At 39.0% G+C, this 20,657-nt stretch overlaps 1 protein-coding gene across 2 annotated transcripts in view; it reads right to left on the reverse strand.

The window, feature by feature from the left end:
• VWF (von Willebrand factor) overlaps positions 1-20,657 on the reverse strand; it is a 132,919-nt gene that overhangs the window by 40,416 nt on the left and 71,846 nt on the right. For both annotated transcript variants that reach the window (XR_009726249.1, XM_061358144.1), the window contains exons 28-33: positions 18,893-20,241; positions 17,983-18,102; positions 16,221-16,364; positions 6,702-6,845; positions 5,569-5,733; positions 3,253-3,296 (exon numbers count right to left, since the gene is read on the reverse strand). Coding sequence is in view for 1 of the 2 variants with exons in the window: in XM_061358144.1 (XP_061214128.1) it covers positions 3,253-3,296; positions 5,569-5,733; positions 6,702-6,845; positions 16,221-16,364; positions 17,983-18,102; positions 18,893-20,241 (1,966 nt within the window). In the remaining variant the exon portion in view is untranslated. The remainder of the gene's footprint in view (positions 1-3,252; positions 3,297-5,568; positions 5,734-6,701; positions 6,846-16,220; positions 16,365-17,982; positions 18,103-18,892; positions 20,242-20,657) is intronic.

Consider the following 20,657-nt stretch of genomic DNA (forward strand, 5'->3'; position numbering starts at 1 on the left):
ATTGGGCAAGGTCATCTCCCATCCTCTCCTTTTTCAGTTTACCTATCATTCCCATGAAAAAGAAGAGCAAAGTGATAAAATACCTAGGTACTTGCAATATAGTTCACAGACTATTCTTGGCACTAACATGCACACCAACAACAGTGATTTGGAAGCATTGCTCTGCATCTCTGAGCTATGTCATATCACCAATCTAAAAGAACTGCCAGATTTGCAGTCATGAAAACTTACATAGTAAATACCAGTTAATTTACTGGACCTGTTTTGTATGTTCCAGGACTTTGAGAAGGCAACCTGTCCTGAAAGGGACTTAATCCTTTTCAGATTTATGAGCCTAAAGGAGGCTGTGAAAAAGTAACATGAGGAGCTTTAAGTATGGAAAAAACATTTGGATAGGAAAAAATTGAATGGTTTTTAATTATAGTTGACTTGCCTACAACTCCATAAATGTGGAGCACCTGGAAGGGTACGTATACAGCTGTGCAAGTCTGGCAAAGGACCCTCTGGCTTCCATACATATTTAATTGTTTTTATTTCACGCCTTAACAGGACATCTTTTGGAAAACATCTAAGAGCTGGAAAGGAAAAGCAAAGCACAGCACATTAAAGCAAAAATACCAGTTGAAGGATCCAAAAAAAGAGGAGAATTCTGGTGCAGAGGAAAACACAGAGACTCTGAAGACAAAGAAAGCCTAAATCCCAATTGATGTGAAATCGTAGGAGTAAAAATAGGACAGAAAGAAAAGAAAAAGCAGAGGTTTCTAAATCGTGAAGGATAAGTCTGCTGAAACCGATGAGCCTGCCAGCACACCGGAGGAAGCCTCAGACTTCCTCTCTGAGGGAGCTCTGAACCTACAGACCTGAACTTGCACACTATTTCTTTCTCTTATTGTGCATCTGCAAGAGAGGGTCACATATCTTAACCAGCTTCATCAGCTGGCACCTTTTAATTTAGTCTGAATTCTGTTTCTTTGTTTGTTCTCTAAACCAAGTGCTGAACAATATTAGGAAGGTCGTGTTATGGAAACTCCTAGTTTAGGAATGTGTGTTTTATCAGCACTTGTAGACTAAAAATGCAAATCACTATACAGATCATTTAATGATGAAGTGCTACCATTATGAGTACCTAAGCTTCTATTATCACCTTTATGCCTGCTTAGAAGCAACAGACTACTGATGAAAATTAACTACATTAAAAAATTCATCATAATCATTCACATTTTGTCAGTTGGCAAGTACAAATATTTAAACAAGGGTTCTTTACACGGCCTGTACTTAACATTCTTGGTACTTCTTGCACCTGGGTATGATGAGTACTAAAAACTTACATGGATTCAAAAAATGACTGAACAAATTCATGGAGGAGAAAATTATTGAGCACTATCAAACACAAAAAGGTGACACTTATAGCTTAGGGTGCCCCTAAGTCAAATTGTTCAAAACTATGACAGTTCAGGGAATTTTCATGTATACTTACTCACATTTTCCACAATTTCTATTTTTGGCCACATAATACAGGGGACTGGATGGATTTTTTGGCCTGACCTACCACATTCGATCTTCTGTCTTTCTGCTACTAAAATTGACCTTAGCAATGGCTCTTCCTTCAATAGTAATTTCCAGGGTAGAGTAATTAAAAAAAGAAAAAAAAAAAAGAAAAAAAAAGTAACAAATCATATTACTCACAATGCTGATAGGATTTAAGCTGAGATTTTTGATCCTGAGAACTCTGGTTTTCTTGCAAACTGCAAGAGGTCAGTTCCCACAATCTCCAGGTGCATGACAGACATCCCACTTGGGGAACTGAGCCTCCTGAAGTAACTCCCTGAGTAATGCCTGAAATATTATGGATCCAACGTAAGAGCCTCTGTTTTCTGAATTAGGAAAGAGCCTTGATTTTTCATCCCTGTGGATTTGTAGGCTATGCTGGAACAGGGTAAGAGACCAACCATGGTACATTACTGCCAGTAAGGTAACTCCAAGACTGTCAGAGTGTGGTGCTGAACACCAGAGGCAGAACACTTCCATGATGTTCTATAGGTACCAGGGGATGCTCAACACCCTGCTCCAAAAAGCAATGGCTACCATGTTAGCAGTGCCTTCTAAAACCCTTTTTCTTCCTGGCTGACAGAAAAAGTAACGCAAAATCCCCCTAAAGGCTGCCATTTGAAAGTGTGGTTGATTTTCATATGCACTGGAGCTTGGCCTCCTTTCTCCCAAAACCATTTTAGTCAGAAAGGAAATTGTGCTTTATCACCAAAAAAAATTAAAACTGACATCTGTGAAACTCAAGTTTAGCCTACCCAGCACTTGTCGACATGTATCTGCATCTGCTCCTAGGAGCCCAGAGGCCTGGATAGATGCAGTTCAAATCAATAAACAGAAATATCTTTTTTTGTTTGTTTTAAATAAGAAAGTTTCTCAAGTTTAGTTTTCAAGGGTTTTCTTAATTAGGCTGTCAACCTCAAAGACACCAGGTTATACATAGTATCTGATTAGCTAAAACCTGCCTGAGTTCTGACTAGCTGACCAAGGCCAACCATGTAAGGGTAGAACTCATGACTGACCTCTATTAGAAAACACGTAACAACATTATGCTGATATTTTTATGGGCATAAAGTGTCATATATGCTCGAAAACCTTGGATTTCACCTGAGATGAAGGAAGTGAACCGTTTATAACATCCACATCATTCCTTTCTTAGAGTGGATTGTGTTTGAGAGATCAGATAGTTTTACTAACATTTCTGAGCATTTTCTTGGTATTAGTAAAAGCTTTTCTGTAGATGAACACTAAGAACTTGGATTTCATTACTCAAGATGTGGTCTTCCCTGGAGAGATGACTATCACACAATAATTATCTCCCTACAAAATTTTTAAAGGACAAGGTACTTGTATTTTTAACAGAAGGAAAGGACCTGGACAATGGTTTCCTTCCCATATACATGTACCCTTTTTTTGGCTACACCTAGCTTTCTCTTCTTTGTCAGGGAAGACACACACTGACACAAGTTTTGGCTCTGCACTGCCAATAGTATTCCAATGCACTGCAAGATCAGGTGTCATTAGAGGAAGTCTCCTTTGTGTGCAAAGTTATCCCACCAGTTCAAAAGCCAAAGTTTTTCCCCTCCAAAAGAATTCTTACTATTTTCCAACACTTCTCCTTTCAGATGACCTATGGAGGTATTTGCGGTCCTGCATGAACTTTGTAACTTGAAAACCAGATGGATGAGACCCAGGCAATACACTTACTTTCTTTTTGTTTCCATCCTCATCTATACATTCTCTGACAGGGTCTGAAAGAAAAACAGACATTTTTAGCTACCTAGCTCCCTTATCCAGCTTTACAGATTGATTACTTAAATATATGTCTTAGGCTGTAAGAAGGGAGTTTTTTGTGTTAGAATGCAAGAATCCCTACGTGAAGATTGCAGGCATTTGCCCAAAGTGTACAACAGTAAGTCAAAGAATGCATAAATTTTTTACTGCTAGCATTACCTGGCTTCTTCACTGAGGTTGGTCCCAAAATACCCTGTGAGCAATAGGTATGCTGTAATTCTACAGCCTTCCTTATACTGGCACACAGCTCTGCCCAGATGCTTCTTAAAAGAAGATCATGGCGTTAGCTCTGAGGCAGGGTCCAGCCTTACTTCTGAATCTTATTATGAATTGAGAATATTTCTGGTAATTAGCAGGTAATGAGAATTTACACACCCACACACACACGCATTTATTAAATGCAGAAACATATATATAGCAAGTAACCCCAAGATAAGGTTTGTCGGCAACTAGCATAATTATGAAAATAGATGCAATAAGAATACTTAAATTCACTTTCCTTCCATTCAGGCACTACTGTAACGGACAATTTTTTACATAATCAATTAGATTGTCCACTGAATTGCAGTTTCTATGTTTATGTGCTCTCATAAAATACCTAAAGATGCAAGGAAAGTAATTTCATATAATTACTATGGCATGACAATGTGTCCAGGAAACTAAACCACTGACTAGCAAACTGTTTATATAATACTATACTATTGTAGCACATAGACACTATATGCTCTGTCTTGTCCAAGACAAGTGATGAATTTTGAAAGCATTTAGGAAATCTTTTAAACCTTTATAATGGTATTATTTTTGGTACACTTCCATACATAAAGTAAGACTCCCTCCGCACAAGAAATCCAACTGTATGAGTCTGGAGGGGAAAATTATACTTTGCAGATTGTAAGAGACTTATATAAAACAAACACACAACAACAGAAAAAAATATATTAAAAAAAGAGAAAAAGAGAGAAAAAAAGATAGTTTGATAGCTCATAGCAAGGGCTTTATCATCAGCAAAAGGGAAAACTAAATTTTTCAGATTTAGGTGTCTAATATAAAATACTTATCATTCAAGTTTTTGAGTGCACACTTTGTGCTGTTGGAAAGGCTTCCACAAATATACAAAGCTTTTACCTCTAGTACTGACAGGTTATAGCCAGATTGCAGTAAGTTACTAGTTTTAAATTCCTGCTCCCCCTCCTATATCTTGGATCAATGTAATTTACAGCAAGAAAATCACATATTTTACAGTGTGAAGAGAGGAAATGCATCTTTAAAAGCTTATTCTGAAAAGAATAGAAAGAAAATGGCAGCTGTTTAAATCTAGAAAATGGCAGCTGTTTGATGCTCTAGAGAGATTTTAAAATGCCAGAAGTGATCCCAGTGGAGACTGATCGGATATCTCTAAGCTGGACTGTGCACACTTTGCAACTTCCTCATTCTTAGTGGTACTTGGCTCTGAAAAAAAGTCTATTTATTTTAATGGAGACGTAACTAAGCCCTAGTAATGATGGTGAAAACCTGTGCAATGACTAACACAATGAGACAGTGGTTTGCAGAGAGGATACATAGATGCTATTGTAATGGAAACAACAGAAACAATATGAGTAATAAATACCTATACACACACAGAGCAAGGGCTCAAAAGGAGTAAAATACTGGCTGGAGTTGGAGCAAGATTCCTTAGATGGGGAGCACTGCTACCTACAAATAAACGGGTTTTTGTTTGAAGTATTTTACACCTTTTTGTGCAGCATTTGTTTTCCTGGAAAAGGAAATGCTTTCTTTACACTCTTTTTTTAATTACACTTTGGCTGAATTCTGTCTAAATATACACAGAAAAATACGTAATTTGAAATCCCTATTCACAATTAACTTGTAACATTTCTGAAGCATATCCTCATTCATTCTTGACAGCTTGAGCTTTCCTAGTGTCCTTCAGTTAATGACCAGCCCCAATTATTGAGATGATAGCTTGAAAGTTCAGGCCTAAGCAATTTTAAAAATCTTGTTGAAAGTTGTTTGATCATAATAGCAGTTGCCTACATGGTGAAAGGGATCAGATTTTGTTTTGCACCCTAAGCAATGGTGGCGGTCTAGGTTAGCATTTGTGATGACTGTTGGTGAAACACTAACAAAGGAGCATTGTGCTGACTTCTTAAACCAAGAAAAACGCTCTAGTTTTGGCATTCCAGTTTCTGGGTTTCAGTTACGAGGCTACAGCTTTATTGGACTTACCCATGCACACTTTTTTGATAAATTCACTGTTCAGTGTGATCATAGTGGACAAGTCTTCAAAGTTCTGAAGCTTCATGATTCGGTTAACAGCAGATGGCCCAGTCAAAGTCCTTAGTTGCTCTTCATCATACCTGTTCCCAACTCCAATTGGAAATAGGGATACCCCTAGGAAAGGAGAATAACAGGTTTTAAGTGGGCAATGCACAGGACATTTTGCAAATACAACAGGTCTTTGTTATATTTTTTTACTTGCTTAAAAAAAAAAAAAAAAACCTGGGAAAAACAGTTAATTTTCATTTACGTCTTGCATCACTCCCTTCACGTAGGCTAAAAGCAATTAGGGGCAGAAATGGTGATGCTCTAATCACAATGTTAGCTACAGTGACCTCTATTTTTGCCAAGCACAAGATCATCTGCAGCCTTAATGACAATATCAATAATTCTGTGATTCTATGATTCTGTGATCTTCACTTTTTTCCAAATGCAAAAGAATCTCAGTGTGGTGCTTTCTTTTTTTCAGTTACATGGCAATTGGATTATTTTCAAAACATTTTGCTAAAAAATAACAGTTTCTAGTTGTCATTTAGTCCATGACTTACTCAATAGCTCCCAAAGCAGCCTACAAAGGAAGTCCATATTCCTCTGGTGAACACCTGAGGAAGCTCAGGTACAGAGACTACAGCCAGAAAACTTGAAAAAACATCATGCAGCACACATTAATAGCAAAAGCATATTTCTGTATGGGTCAGTGCAGAATCTGATCAGATCCTCTCTCTATTACTACAGTGAACTCTTCAAGTTCCACTGTTCTGCAACAGTATTGAATTTATCATATTAGATTATATCATACCTGTCTATCCACGGGACCCTGGAAAATGAAATCCCACTAATATGTGAAGCTTATGGAAGTTGTTCAGCTTATATTGCAGATTGGTCTTGAATTTACCAGTAACTCAAAGTCATCTTCATCAAGCACATTTTGTTCAGGCCTGTTTCTTACCAGAACATTATGTACAGTAAGTCCTTAACTTATATGACCATACCAGCACCTTAATTTTACATCCTTTGTTCTAGTGAATTACTTAAAGAGCAATAACTCTGCTTTAAAATAGTGACAGTGAAATGAGATTTACTGTTCATTCTTGCAGAAAGCGCAGCAGCCTCCACAGTGTCTTCTGATCTCCCCGACACGATGACTATTGCAACCTTTGATGCACTGGGTCTCCCCCCATGGGATTCCGACATTGCATTCTGAACTACAAAATCAATGGCTTTTCCTGTGAATGAAGAGATGAGACATATCATAGAAAACTGTTAGGGGGCTATAAAACTAAATATTAATTTCTATTAGTAAGCTATACAATACTGGAAAATACTTGTTCTTCAGGGATTTTTAATGCTTTCTTTATTGCTGCTGCATAAAAAATCACAGCTATTAAGAACCTGCTCGTATCATTAATATAGCCCAACACAGGAGGACCATTCTTAGCTCTCCAATCTTTGAAGTAATGGGAATTTTACTACCCTTCCTTATCCACAAGGATAAAGTTATTCTCCTCACTTTTCTAGTTACCTTTTCCAGAACTATTACCATTGCATACCATTGCATTCAGTGGCAAACAATGAAAGGACAAGGGGTAATGGGTACAAATTGGAGCACAAGAGGTTCCACTTAAACCTGAGAAGAAACTTCTTCTCAGTGAGGGTGACGGAACACTGGAACAGGCTGCCCAGGGAGGTTGTGGAATCTCCTTCTTTGGAGACATTCAAAACCCGCCTGGACACGTTCCTGTGTAACCTTATCTAGGTGTTCCTGCTCCAGCAGGGGGATTGGACTAGATGATCTTTTGAGGTCCCTTCCAATCTCTAACATACTGTGATACTGTGATCATACACAAAAGGGAAGATATTGCAGAACACTTATTTCCCAATTGCAGAGCAACAGTGACATCCAGTGGCTATCTGACCTACAACTCACACTATCATGAACTGAACACACTAGTAGAGAAGATCTAGTCCTTCTCTAATTTGGTCCATTTTTTCTATGGCTGTGAAAAGTATTGCCTTCCTACTACCAGCAACCCCTCTGAAATACAGACACAGACTAATCCATAATGTCAGACTAACACATAAAGTAACAGGGCAATCCATATTAAAAACAGAGCAAGGAAAAAAAACCCACCACCAACCAACCAACCAAGCAAAACCCATCAAACCCTACAAAACACATGAACAAATTCTAACTTAGCTACCAATTCACCAACTGGCTTAAATGAGTAGCTGCTGTTTTTTCATTTAACATCTGTGAACACTCAGGAATGTTCTTGTTCAAACTCATGACCTCAGTGAGACAGTACTTTGCTAGTATTTGCATTTATTTATACCGGGAATGGTGATATGCAGCTTTCTTAAAAGCTCCTTTGGGCTTGTAAGTTATCAGGAAGTAGAAATGATACAGTGTGACTGATGTGACATGCAGGGTAAACAGTGAACAGTGAATAATACGTACTTAAAAGACTAGTTCCTCTGAGCAATCTGCAATAACCACAGAGCAGAAATATGTTTGCCTGAGGAATTCACTGAACAATTTAAATAACAAACACATTTGCAAAATACTGGAAGTCATATCATAGGTAATTCACCAGTACACCCCCAAAATACCTTAGCACACCTGAACACTTCATATCTTCTTGCATCATGTCATCCACCCCCTTTCATTGGTAGACACAAAAGTTTCTTTTCTCAAGCTATTGCAAGCATGGACAACCTCTAGGAAGCTCACTCAGCTCACTGACTATTGACAATGTGGCAACAGCAATTGGATATCCTAGATGGCTTTCTGGAAATTAATCAGGGGTTCGGGAAGAATTTACCCCTTGGAAGAATCTATCCTAGAACAGGTGTCTGGAAAAAGCCCTGATGTTTCCTTTACCACAGTACTGGTTTGGAGGTGATGTTCCCTTCTTAGATATGGTTGCTTTCACCAACCTTTCCTGTTGTCTCATACACCTTACATTCCCTAACAGCTTCTTACCCTCTTCCCACCTTATCCAGCCACCTCTTCTTCCCCATTAGACCATTATCACTATTTCAACCCCAGAGCCTTAGCCTCATTTTCATGTGTCATCTCTCCATACAGATACTCACAACTAAACAGAAGAGCTGCGACCCACCAGGAACTGCAGCTAGGCCCTGTCATATCTACCAGAGGAACAGGATCCACATCAATTTCTTCTCCTATAAGTTTCTATCCAGCATGTGCCATTACAAGTCCAGGTCGGAGGGGGCTTTGAGTAACTTGGTCTAGCGGAAGGTGGCCCTGCCTGTGGCAGGGAGGTTTGGAACTAGATGATCTTTAAGGTCCCTTCCAGGCTAAACCATTCTATGGTTCTGTCATTATCTCCACTAGCCATCTCCTGTCTAGAGAGGGTTGTATATTTTCCCAAACACTAGTTCTTTAAATAGAAAGTTGCAAGTTTGTTTAAATCAAAATGCTTTTTGGAAATGTAAATTATGATTTGAAAGAAAAAATAAATGTCAACAGAAAGCTTTCAACAGTGCTTAGGAACAAAATGGGATGTTTCTCTTCTGTTTCAGGCAAGGCTTAACTTTATTTAGTTTTTTCAACATGTAGATGAATTTCATTCATATAATTTGATTTTCCTTTCCACTCTAATTCTGAATTATATTTTATATACAAAAGGAAAACACTTTAGAGCTTCTGTTCAGTGAAAACCTTAAAATTTTGAATTTTTTTCTACTTGCAATGAAACATATTTTAAAATATCATTAGCACTTGGGCAATAGAGATTCCATATCACAAACTACTATTGCTCACCAGAAAAATTAACTAGCCCCAGACACTTAACTCATATCCAACATAGCTGCCTCACAATCATTGCTACAAATGGTTTTGTTGTTCAATAGTTACTCTACATGTCTGCAGAGGTAGATGTTAGATGAAGAATAGCATGTTAGCTATAGAAAACTAAGGGATAAAACAAATCTCAGAAAATTAATATGACTATATTCCAGTCCCAGAGATTTTTCCAGGATGGTCACTCTGCCAAAAAATTGATTCATTTCCCTTTTGTCCTATGAAGAATTACTAAAAAAGTATTTCAAGTTTAACTTTAAAATATTTCAGGTTAAACTTTCACACAGCAAGAATTACAAATGGATTTTCATTTTTTTATTTGTGAAAAGTACTTCTGTACTCGTCAGTTTTTAATGACACTTTGATTTTTGTGTGGCCGGTGTGGTCACCAACTTCTCCAGCTCCATTTTTATTTCTCCCATTAATTCTGAAAACTTTCAGAAACTTGCACACAAACCTGTAAACTGGAAAATCCATTATTTTTATAATTTCTAATAAAGAAATCAGGTTCCATTGTAATAGAACCAGGGACTATTTCAAAGTCCCCAAAAAACAATTACTCATTTTAACGTGTGGAAAATTTGTTTTAGTGTACTAAAAACTCTTTGGATGCCTCTCCTTATTTTGAAGCCAGAGAGAAAAGAGCCAGGTGTCTGAAGATAGGATCAAATGAAAACTTTTGTCCTGCTAGAGGGATTGAGAAAGTCACCATCCCAAGCTGTAAAATGTCTCTTCTCACCTGTTTGCCTCTAGATCCCACCAGGGAGATAAATACCATACTCAGAAGTCATAAGAAAAAAAATATGGACTTCTACTGAAGTGACCAACCTGAACTGAAACATAACAGTAATCTGCCATTTTCATACCAACCAAGGCAATTTTAAATGTTTACACTGAAATAAATATCACCAAGCATAAGGCTACAAGAGACCAAAAAGAGAGTGCACGGCATCTTGGACATAATTAAACTAGCTTTAAAATGACCAGATCTGAGCCACACAAGCTTCAGCCTTTATGAGACCACCTTGTGTCTTTTACATCCCTCCAGCAGCTGACATCTGGGCCACTGCTGCTGCTGGCTCCACTCCAGCTTGCTCTGACCTTTCTATATACATCACAAACGCATCTCTGGCTGCATTACTGCCATAGCAAGCTACTGGCAGAAGGAAGGGTCCACTCCTTCAGGAACCAAAGTACCTTGCTTTCAGTCATTCTGGCCCTTCCCTCAGCTCACTGAAGGCTGAATGCACATCTCTTCCCACAGAAAGAAGGCAGAGCAACTCTGCAGCACTGAGGTGTCAGGAGGCTGGGGCTGGGCCCTTCTGCAGTAGCTAGCTCTTAAACCTGTTTAGCTGTATGGGACCACACCACCAGCTATTCATTTCAGTGATGGACCCTAGAGAAAATCAAAACACTAATAGAAAAATACCCTAAATCCTGCTCCATAAAACAGCAAAACAATTATTTTTTGTCTAAAGAAAAGCTGACAGTGGCCAAAACATCCTTTGCTAGCATTGAAAGGGGTATCATATAGCCCCAGTGAAGTGAATGGGAGGTTTGCCATAGGCTTTAAGGGTTACATGTCTTCAAGGATTTTCTTTTTGTGTGCTTGTTAACTGAGGTGCAGACTAGCAGCCAACATGTTCCCACATACTGAACACGGGAGTAAATTATGTTAGTCTCATGTGTTATTGTTACAAAAGGTTTCTGTTTCTTGCATATACAATGTACTACCATAAAAAGAAAAGTAACAAATTGGCTTTGGAAGCAGAACGATTTCTATACACATAAGTTCTTAAGGCATTAGACATACAACCCATGAGAAATCAAGATGGAAGTCTCAAAGCCAAGATCCTTCTCTGCATACAGGAGAATAACAGAGCTAAGAGCAACGCGACACACAATAGAAGAGATCTGTTCCCAAAGGTGGTGGATGTGATGGGGAATGCATGTCTGGTCCCCTGCTCTGACCTCCTGCCCCCTCTTCTACTGCCTCCTAACATGTTACACTTATGCTAGCTCCTGGCAGGTATAACAGCCACAATTTCACACGTGTGCACACCGCACTTCCCAAATTTTAACATCAAAACATTTATCTGGATAACTGAACAAACTGGCCTAGCTTGCAGGAGTACTGAGCCCCCAGCAGCCTTTCAGCTCAGTCAGTAGAGCACGATTGTTGGTCACTGGCCATGTCCAGGGAAAAAATACAAATAAATAAAAAAACAAAAAAAATTGATCTATATTGGCTGCTTTTTAAAAGGTGAGTCAGTCATTCCAAAGGATGCTACCACAGCACATCACCTTCTCCCCAGCTTTCAATACTTTTAGAACTAACGTAGTTAGGAATCTATCTTTCAGTGCTGATACACTCCTGACTACACTATAGAGTACAAAACAGAAGTCTGTTTGGAATATCATTAAAGCAAAACCAATAGAAGATATCCTACAAAAATTAGGGGGTTGGGGGGAATGGAAAGGGGTGACATTACTGCACAGTCTTCTCCTGTCAGCTAAGGCTATGGACTTGCGATGCTGAACTTCTGACAGAAAAGCCTTTGCAAGAAACTTCTTCTGGTTGCCTAGAACAAGATTATTTAATAATGGCTAATTAGTTTAATAATTATTAATTTTTTTAATCATCTGACGCACATTCAAGCCAAACTCATATTCTGTGGTAATATTTAAGAACAGTTCATGTAAGAGGTTCCTGCAAGGACTGAAAGCTGATTAAATAGACATAAACAAGCTTTAAGGACAAAAGACAATCTGTTGAGTAGAGTTGGAGGTGTTTAGTGTCAGCCTACAGGGAATTACACTATGTTCTGCCTTACTGAGTAATTTCATTAATGATTTGGATAAAGGAGGGAAAATGTGCAAAAAGACACACTAATCCAAATCACAGATATTAGACTGGGAGCAATTATAAACACCATGGAAAAAAACTGAAAGAGCACAAGGTGCTCTAGAAGTGTTTGAAATACATCCAAGAAATTAAAGTTTAAAAAGATTCATCCCAAGATAAGCCAATCTGGAGGAAAATAAACCAACACACAGACATTTAATGATTTGGTGGGTGCCTCAGGGAAAGCAGAAACTTCCTAAAAGCAACCTTTGCAATTATTTTCTTTAATTTTGTCTGAAATGAGGAACAAAACGTAGAGCCCCCGTGAGGGTCTGTGGAGTTGTGACAGACAGGGGATTCCAGTTAGATGGAGGTTCCTGCTGGGAACTTGTGAATCAGTGCCTTAAGTGGCCTCAGTGGTTTCACTAACACTTCTGCAACATCTTGACCAAAAAAGAAAATAGACACAATAGGTCCTAATCATCCACAAGTACTGAAAGCTGCCTGGGAAAGAAGAGAAATGATTCCCCAGCACTTGAAGCAGTATAGGAAAAGCCAACACTGTTGATAGTCCAGAGGGCATCTATTTAACCAAGGACTTGTCTAATCAGGAACAACCCTCCATGACGATAATACTGTAGCTGTTTTTTTACATCTTATTTTGACTTGAACTTGACATTTTGACTTAATATTAACTTGACGCTGAATTGGGGGTTTGAACTGAAAATAGCAGATTATTTTAATTTTGAAACAAATTAGCTATTGCAAACTGATTCCACAGATCAATGCTTTAAACAGCCAATTCTTAGCACATTAATAGTCTGGCATTAACATGTGCCAATTAACAGAATAGCTAAACTCTTCATGAGCAGCACAGATTTGTCAGTCCAACAGCCTGCCAGCACTGAAAGGAGCAAGCTACACAGTCACAAACTGCCTCCCCTACTTTTCTGACTCTGCAGCTCACAAATCCTGCATTTCTCTTACCATGACCAAGGCCATATTCAACTGACAAACCCTATGAGAAATGAACCAAAAATACAAGGAAGCAAACAAAACCACCCCCCAGGATAGTGAATTAAATGAGAAGGGAAGAGACTCGTAGTCACCCAAAGCCAGCTTCAGAAAGAAGCTGACACCACCAATTTAGAAATAGCAGTGGGGAAACAAGCGAGGTAGTCCTGTCTTTCAGTGGATGGGAGGAAGAAGGCTCTGTGGAGACCTTATAGCAGCCTTCCAGTACCTAAAGAGGGCCTGCAAGAATGGAGGAGAGGAACTTTTTACAAGGGTATGTAGTGGTAGGACAAGGTGTAATGGCTTTAAACTGAAAGAGGGAAGATTTAGATTAGATATAAAAGAAATTCTTCACTATGAGGAACAGGTTGCCCAGAGAAGCTGTATCTGCTCCATCCCTGGCAGTGTTCAAGACCAGGTTGGACAGGGCTTGGAGCAACCTGGTGCTCCCTGTGTCAGGGGGTTGGAACTGGATGATCTTTAAGGTCCTTCCCAACCCAAACCATTGTGGTTTTATTTATTCTGTGATCTTACTACAGGGATTGCTCAGCATGCTCCTCATAACTCTCCTAAATACCCATGAATGCTGAAGCAAGGCATGTTTATGTGATTCTCAGTTCTCTTGCATAGATCCCACTTTTAGATGAATGAAGGCTGACATAGTCAGCTCTTGCTTGCAGTTAGGATTTTTTTGTTTGGGTTTGTTGTTGGTTTTTTTGTTTGTTTGTTTCCCAGTTATTTCTTTGGTAAAGTCATACACAGTTTCATGATGTCTAAATATTCCCAGAGCTGCTTCTCAATAAGTCACTTGAGCCATAATTTGCCTGATGTTATTTTATTGCATAAGCATGGGAAAGCTTTGCGGTGTAAGCTGCTCTTTTGTTCTGCCTATGCCCTCCAATAGTCTAGTTTTTCATTATTTCTTACTAATAAAATGTATCTCTCTCCTGTAGTTTCCTTCCAGTTAAATGAAAGAGAACATTTATACGGTAAGTCTTTTGCAGCACTGGCAACACTACCTACAGTAGCTCTCTGCACATATAGCTTTTTTGACTAAAATAAGATGATTTGGATCAGCGAAGACTGAATAAAGATTACACAGGATTGTGTTTCTACCATAGGGAAACTAAAGCAAATGAGAAGAGACAGCGCTGGTCTGATAGTAACAATATTTTTGATAGGTAAACCATGATCAAGTACTCCATAGGCAAGAAAAGATTTCCAAAGCTACTTAGGGAACAGCAATATCCATACTGAGCCATCCACACTTTTTAAGCAGCCTCTGCATTTCCAGAAGCCAGAGCACAGACAGAAAGACATGAATGACCATGTGTTTCTCATGGATGCTGAGTCTCCTACACAGTCAGCCGAATTCATACACATTACAAGGCACAGGACAGGACCACAGTGACTTATTTTCATTACTTCATTTGGGAGGAACTACTCTATTCCATTTTGGTTCATTATATCACATCCCTCATTGCGGTCTCTGAGCATTTTCCAATGAGACATAAACAAATCACTAACGAGTATGTCATGTGGCTGCCTCTCCCATTTCATTTCCCAAAGGCCATGTTTTCTCTGTTTATCCTGTAGTTCAGCGTAGCTTACTATACACATTAAATGGAAGGCTTCATGAAACTTATCTATTTGTATGTAACAATTTATCCCACAACAAGCCTATAGAAGTCTCATCAGCCATCTGGTATTTTTATTTCTCCAGGCTGAGAAAGCAATCATGGCTAATCCTCTTGCGAACTATGGAAGTCAAGTTTTATTTCTCACTTTTCTGTACCAATAACTCTTTACAGTCTGAAGTAGGCCAAAGACCCTAAAAATCTTTGTACTCCTCAACTCTTATAGGACCCTAATGCTAGGTGGCTGCCAGAGCACATGTAGTTCCAGCCCAGAAGAACAAAATTCTCAGGGTATCTGGTGAAAGATCAGATATGTTGTAGGAGAATAATTTTTTGCTGAACCCTACAACTGATACATGTGTGTGTACTGAATTTCCACAGACCCAGTGGGAATTCTGTGTTACGTTTTAGAACATGAAAATTGAAGTGGACATGTTTTTCAGAATGCAGTTATCTGGAACAAAAGATGATGTTTCACAAGTAGCTTTTCAGCTAAGGTGCTGCCTTAAGGTGATCCTTGCTCCCTGACACCATCCCTAATCTCGTGCCAGCCCAGGTCCTTGTGGGACCAGCACAGCAACTTGGGTGAGGAAACTGAACCACCCAGAATATAACTCCTGTTTTGCTAAGTTGTTTTTCAACCAGATGGGTTACAGTGGCTCAGAACAGAGTAAAAAACACCTGACAGTAGCAGCTATTGAAGTCAGAATAAGCAGTTGTGCTGCTAAATGTCTAATTAACTAATTGCTGGTGAAAGTTTAATTATCAAAATCTTCACTTCTTAATTATGTCTTGCTTGCTTAAAAGATAATGAATGCAAATCCAGAGAACTACTTCAAGACAAAAAAGAAACCGGTCGTCTTCTTTCCAAAGTACATTAAGATGAAGCCTATTCAAGTAACCTACAGATACAGTTTAATAAAAGTAAATTGAAACTGTACGATATGTATATTTCTTGGTAAATATATGAGTGAACTAAAAAAAACCTTGAGTCCTGCTACAGAACACTACCACCGTGCCATCCCTGGAGACATTCAAGGCCAGGCTGGATGTAGTTCTGGGCAACCTGATGTAGCAGATGTCCCTGAGCATTGTAGGGTGTTAGACTAGATGATCTTTGAAGGTTCCTTTCAACCCAAACCATTCTACGATTCTTTGATTCTAGGAGTAGCACTGATATAAAGTGGTGACTGGGGACAGGCTATATTCAGTATTTCCGTGTTTTGGTTGGGGTATTTTTTCCTCTTGCTTAAACATCAACATCCACATAATCACTCACCTAGTCTGGTAGGACCTTGCTCCCTTTGTTGAATTGATTGAACCATTTCTACAAGCTTTTTAGTCTCTTGAGGCACATTCCATGAAATTTCTAGATTATTTTCCCTGGCATACTGGAGAACTGACACATGAATCGAAGTATTGCCTGAAACAGAAAGCAAGAAATACACATTTTAAGCAGTGCATATGAATGTCTTAAAATAAATAAAAAGGATACATTATGGTTCTGCTTTACATTAATCAACTAGATAGCGATTTTCCATCAGAATGTGAAAGCTGCAGTTTCAATCAGAAGATCAAAACTGAATTATTTACAGGTTAAAAAAAATGCAATACTGCTGGAAACAGTTTGTTTTCTGTCAGAAATTAGCATGCAATATTTTACCTCAGGTCAACTTGACAATGACTGGAGAATTCCAATTTATTGAAATAATATTATCAGATATTATACTATATTATAATGATATATTATTAATATAATATATAATATCCAAATATATAATATATAATATCCAAATATTATTCCTTTTCCATTTTAAAATTGTTTAAACATCTTTTTTTTTATGTGCACATTGTTTTGCAAGAGCAGTAGTTTGATGCCCCATTTGTCTGATGGGCCAAGTTCCCCAGATGACTACATTTCATGCAAATTTCCCTCTGTGCTGAATGACCTAACTAAAGGTATATATCCCATCAGTACATACTCTGCAAGCAAGTCTAGCACTCCCAAAAAACATCTGTCATCCAACATAAGTCAAGAAATAAATCTCAAAAGTCATTTCCAGCATCCTACATTAGCCAAAAAGGGCTGATCAGAACCAGAAATGCCAGTTCTAAAGACTAAAACCTTGCAGTGGGACCAACCCTGAACAGAAAAACCTCTGAAATATCCATTTTAACCTGAACCAGAACTGAACTTGAACTGCCTCGTCCAACCTGGCCTTGAACACTGCCAGGGATGGAGCATTCACAACCTCCCTGGGCAACCTATTCCAGTGCCTCACCACCCTCACAGGAAAGAATTTCCTCCTTATTTCCAATCGAAACTTCCCTTGTTTAAGTTTTAACCCGTTACCCCTTGCCCTATCACTACAGTCCCTAATGAAGAGTCCATGCCCAGCATCCCTATAGGCCCCCTTCAGATACTGGAAGGCTGCTATGAGGTCTTCACGCAGCCTTCTCTTCTCCAGGCTGAACAGCCCCAACTTTCTCAGCCTATCTTCATATGGTTTAGAGCGAGGTGTCCCTGCCCATGGCAGGGGGGTTGGAACTTGATGATCTTAAGGTCCTTTCCAACCCTAACTATTCTATGATTTGTGTCAAACCTAATCCAGAAGTGAACCAAAACCAACCACATATTTTTGCTTTTCTGCCACACAAAATGGTTCCGCTAAATCTCCGTGCTGTGACAAGGACCTCTTTGCCTGTTTGGCACACACACTTCTTAAGTCCAGTGTAGTATAAACGGAAGCTATTGTAAGAGCTGCTGTCTGACCTATTTCTTGTCACACAATTTCCCAGATTAGCTATCAAACCTTTATGCACCTGAACCGGAACAGCTTGGTTTAGGAGGAAACTGAACTGTATCTGAACCAAAATACCAGCCTGATTTCCCCAATAAAAACTTTTTTTTTTTGAGGAATTGGAATGAGCAATTTAAAAATAAAATGTTAAGAAAACTGATACTGAGAACCTATTTGTCCTGTATAAACAAAAGAATACAAAACGTCTTCATGTGTTTGACTTAAAAGACAGACACATACTGATCTCAGCACTTTCAATAAACACCCTTATAAAGTTTTTCATTTCCTCAAACTCTGATGCTCCAATATTGGAACTTCCATCCAGAAGAAACATGACATCTATTGGTTTGTTGCACAACTCTGAAGAGGAGAAGGAAGAAAAAAAAAGGTTACTTATACATGATAACCACAAGTAGCATCTGCTAAACTACTGGTAGGAGCAGAAAGAGGAGAAAGGGCATTTTGGGAAAACAAAGCAAATAATGACCAATTGAAACTATAAGTGATGACCCTTCAATGAAAACTTTGAGATTTTATATTCAGTGGGATGCTATTTCAATTCCTGCTTTTCTAATAATGCTATTTTACTCTCAGTGGACTAAACCAAAAACAAGAAGAAAAAAACCCTGACAAAACAAAACTACAACCCAACAGCAGCATCAACAACAAAACTCCAACAACAGACAAACCAAACCACAAAATGCCACCAACCTCCCAAATCCTCCCTCCCCACCCCCTCCCACACCCCACCCCCCCCCAAAAAAAAAAAAAATAAAAACTAACACAAAAGCAATGAAGTCTCTTGAGGAAAGAGGAAGTATAATTTTAACTTTCTTGAGACACACAGATAAGAACAACCTTTTTTTCTTCTGTCACCCTACAACCTATCTGAAAGCTACTGCACTTTACTGACAAATGAAGCCAAGGACTTCTGTGCCTACAGAAGGCTGGCTGCAGGTCTCTGCTTGGTACTGCTGAACTGGGGCAGCATCCTCAGCCTCCACTGAAGATAAATGGTCCATGCTTGGCATTTGGACAAGATACCAAATGAGATATGGGAAACCTTCACATTTCAGTGATGTGAGGGGGAAGTGGAAGAGACAGGACAGAGGAAAGAGTAAATTACACAGAAAATACATCCAAACTTTACCTGGAAGGTCTGTCCAAGCTTTCCAAACTTTACGAGAGCAGCATGACTGCAGCACTAATTCAGGTGCTTCTTCAATAAGTGTGTTATAACTATGCAAGATAATGGGATTATTAGGGTGACTGATCTTTCTGAGCTCTTGGATATTTGCATTGGGGATTATGCCTATGGGAATAACATTTATGCTCCCAGGAGGTCGTGTGATAACATCAGTGGAAGGACTAGATGACACCATATATACTAAGTGAGGAACATCTTGTCTGCCCCCATTCACTGCCGTAAATGTGTGTTTGGAAATATAATCAAGGGCATTCCCAGTGTTGGTAGCCTTCCCTCCTTGGTAGGGTATGCTCCTCACCTTCTCAAGAATACTTTCTTTTGATTGTATTTCCCTAAAGGAATACTCCAGAGTGACAGACTCTGAATACTGCATAACTGTAACATGAATATCTTCCTGTCCCACATTCATTTCTGTGATCACCTTCTCAAGGAAATTCTTGACAATATTGAAATTTTCCTCCCCTACATTGTCAGATCCTTCCACAATAAAAGCTACGTCCAGCCTTTTCTGAGTGGGCTTTTCTGAAAGGGGTGGTGGAGCTGTAAGTCCCCAAGGGGAAAATAAGACACTGGATATGGGTGGAGTGGATGTAGCCTGCAACAGAGAACTTTCTTCTGGTCCAAGATCACACAGACGATCAATGAGGAGACCCCTATTATCCATTAGCTCTAACACATTGTTCAGTAGGAAGGCTCTATTATCTGGTGACTGCTTTTCAATGAACCTGATTTGCTCCACACTGACATACGGCCCAATCCCTACAGGTATTACTGTGATTTTCTTATTCTTCAAAACTGGGAGGATGCTGCGGAGTTTTCCTGAAGACTTGCTTGCTATAAATAGCACTGCAATTCTGGCAGCATTGGTTCTTTCTGCTTTTCCAAATACATGAAACACAATGTATTTAAGGACTTCAGCAGCATTTGATGCTTCATCACCTGTGTATTTTATGTTTTGGACAATTTTTCTCATCTGGGACTGTGATTTGATATCTTTAAGGCCAAGATAGATTGTGGGGCCAACCCTGTACACTAGAATTGACACTCGGATTTTCTTTTGGGAGATGTGGAGTTTCTTCATCATGCCAGTTATGAAAGTCTTCAGCTGTTCAAAGTCCTCCTCTGACAGTTTGTTGGAGCCATCCATGAGGAAGGCCAAGTCCATCATCTTGCTGCAAGAGTATTCACTGGGTGGCAGTTCAATGTCCTCCTCTGGAGCAGGTGTTGTCAGTGCTATGGTGTCTTCCACTGGCTCACAGGATACACATGTTAAGTTCTTCCCTTCACACAGACTACAAAAATCAACAAATTTAACTGTAAAAAACCCAATTCTTATAATAACACATCATCCACATATAATGAAAGAATGTGCATACAGAAACAGTTAAATATCTCAAAACCACAACAAAACCAAAACATGATATGATTCAATGTGAATTCAATCAATGTGAAAGAATGGTCTAGTGTGATGCTTCCCTAGCCATGGCAGGGGGGGTGGAACTAGATGATATTAAGGTCCTTCCCAGCCTCACCTATTCTATGATTGATTTCTTTTATCCCCCTCCCCATTTCCCCACAGCTCCCAATATGGTTCTGTACAGCTAAACCCTATATATTCATGCATGTTTGTTGAGATCCAGGAAACATATGACAAACTACGATGTGTTTGTCAGAGGAAACTGTCTTTACAATAGTCTTTGGCAGAATA

Source organism: Neopsephotus bourkii, unplaced genomic scaffold (assembly GCF_033783945.1).
Source record: "Neopsephotus bourkii isolate Nb327-2 ecotype Australia unplaced genomic scaffold, CSIRO-AGI_Nbou_v1 NB_107, whole genome shotgun sequence".
NCBI classification, from domain to species: Eukaryota; Metazoa; Chordata; class Aves; order Psittaciformes; family Psittacidae; genus Neopsephotus; species Neopsephotus bourkii.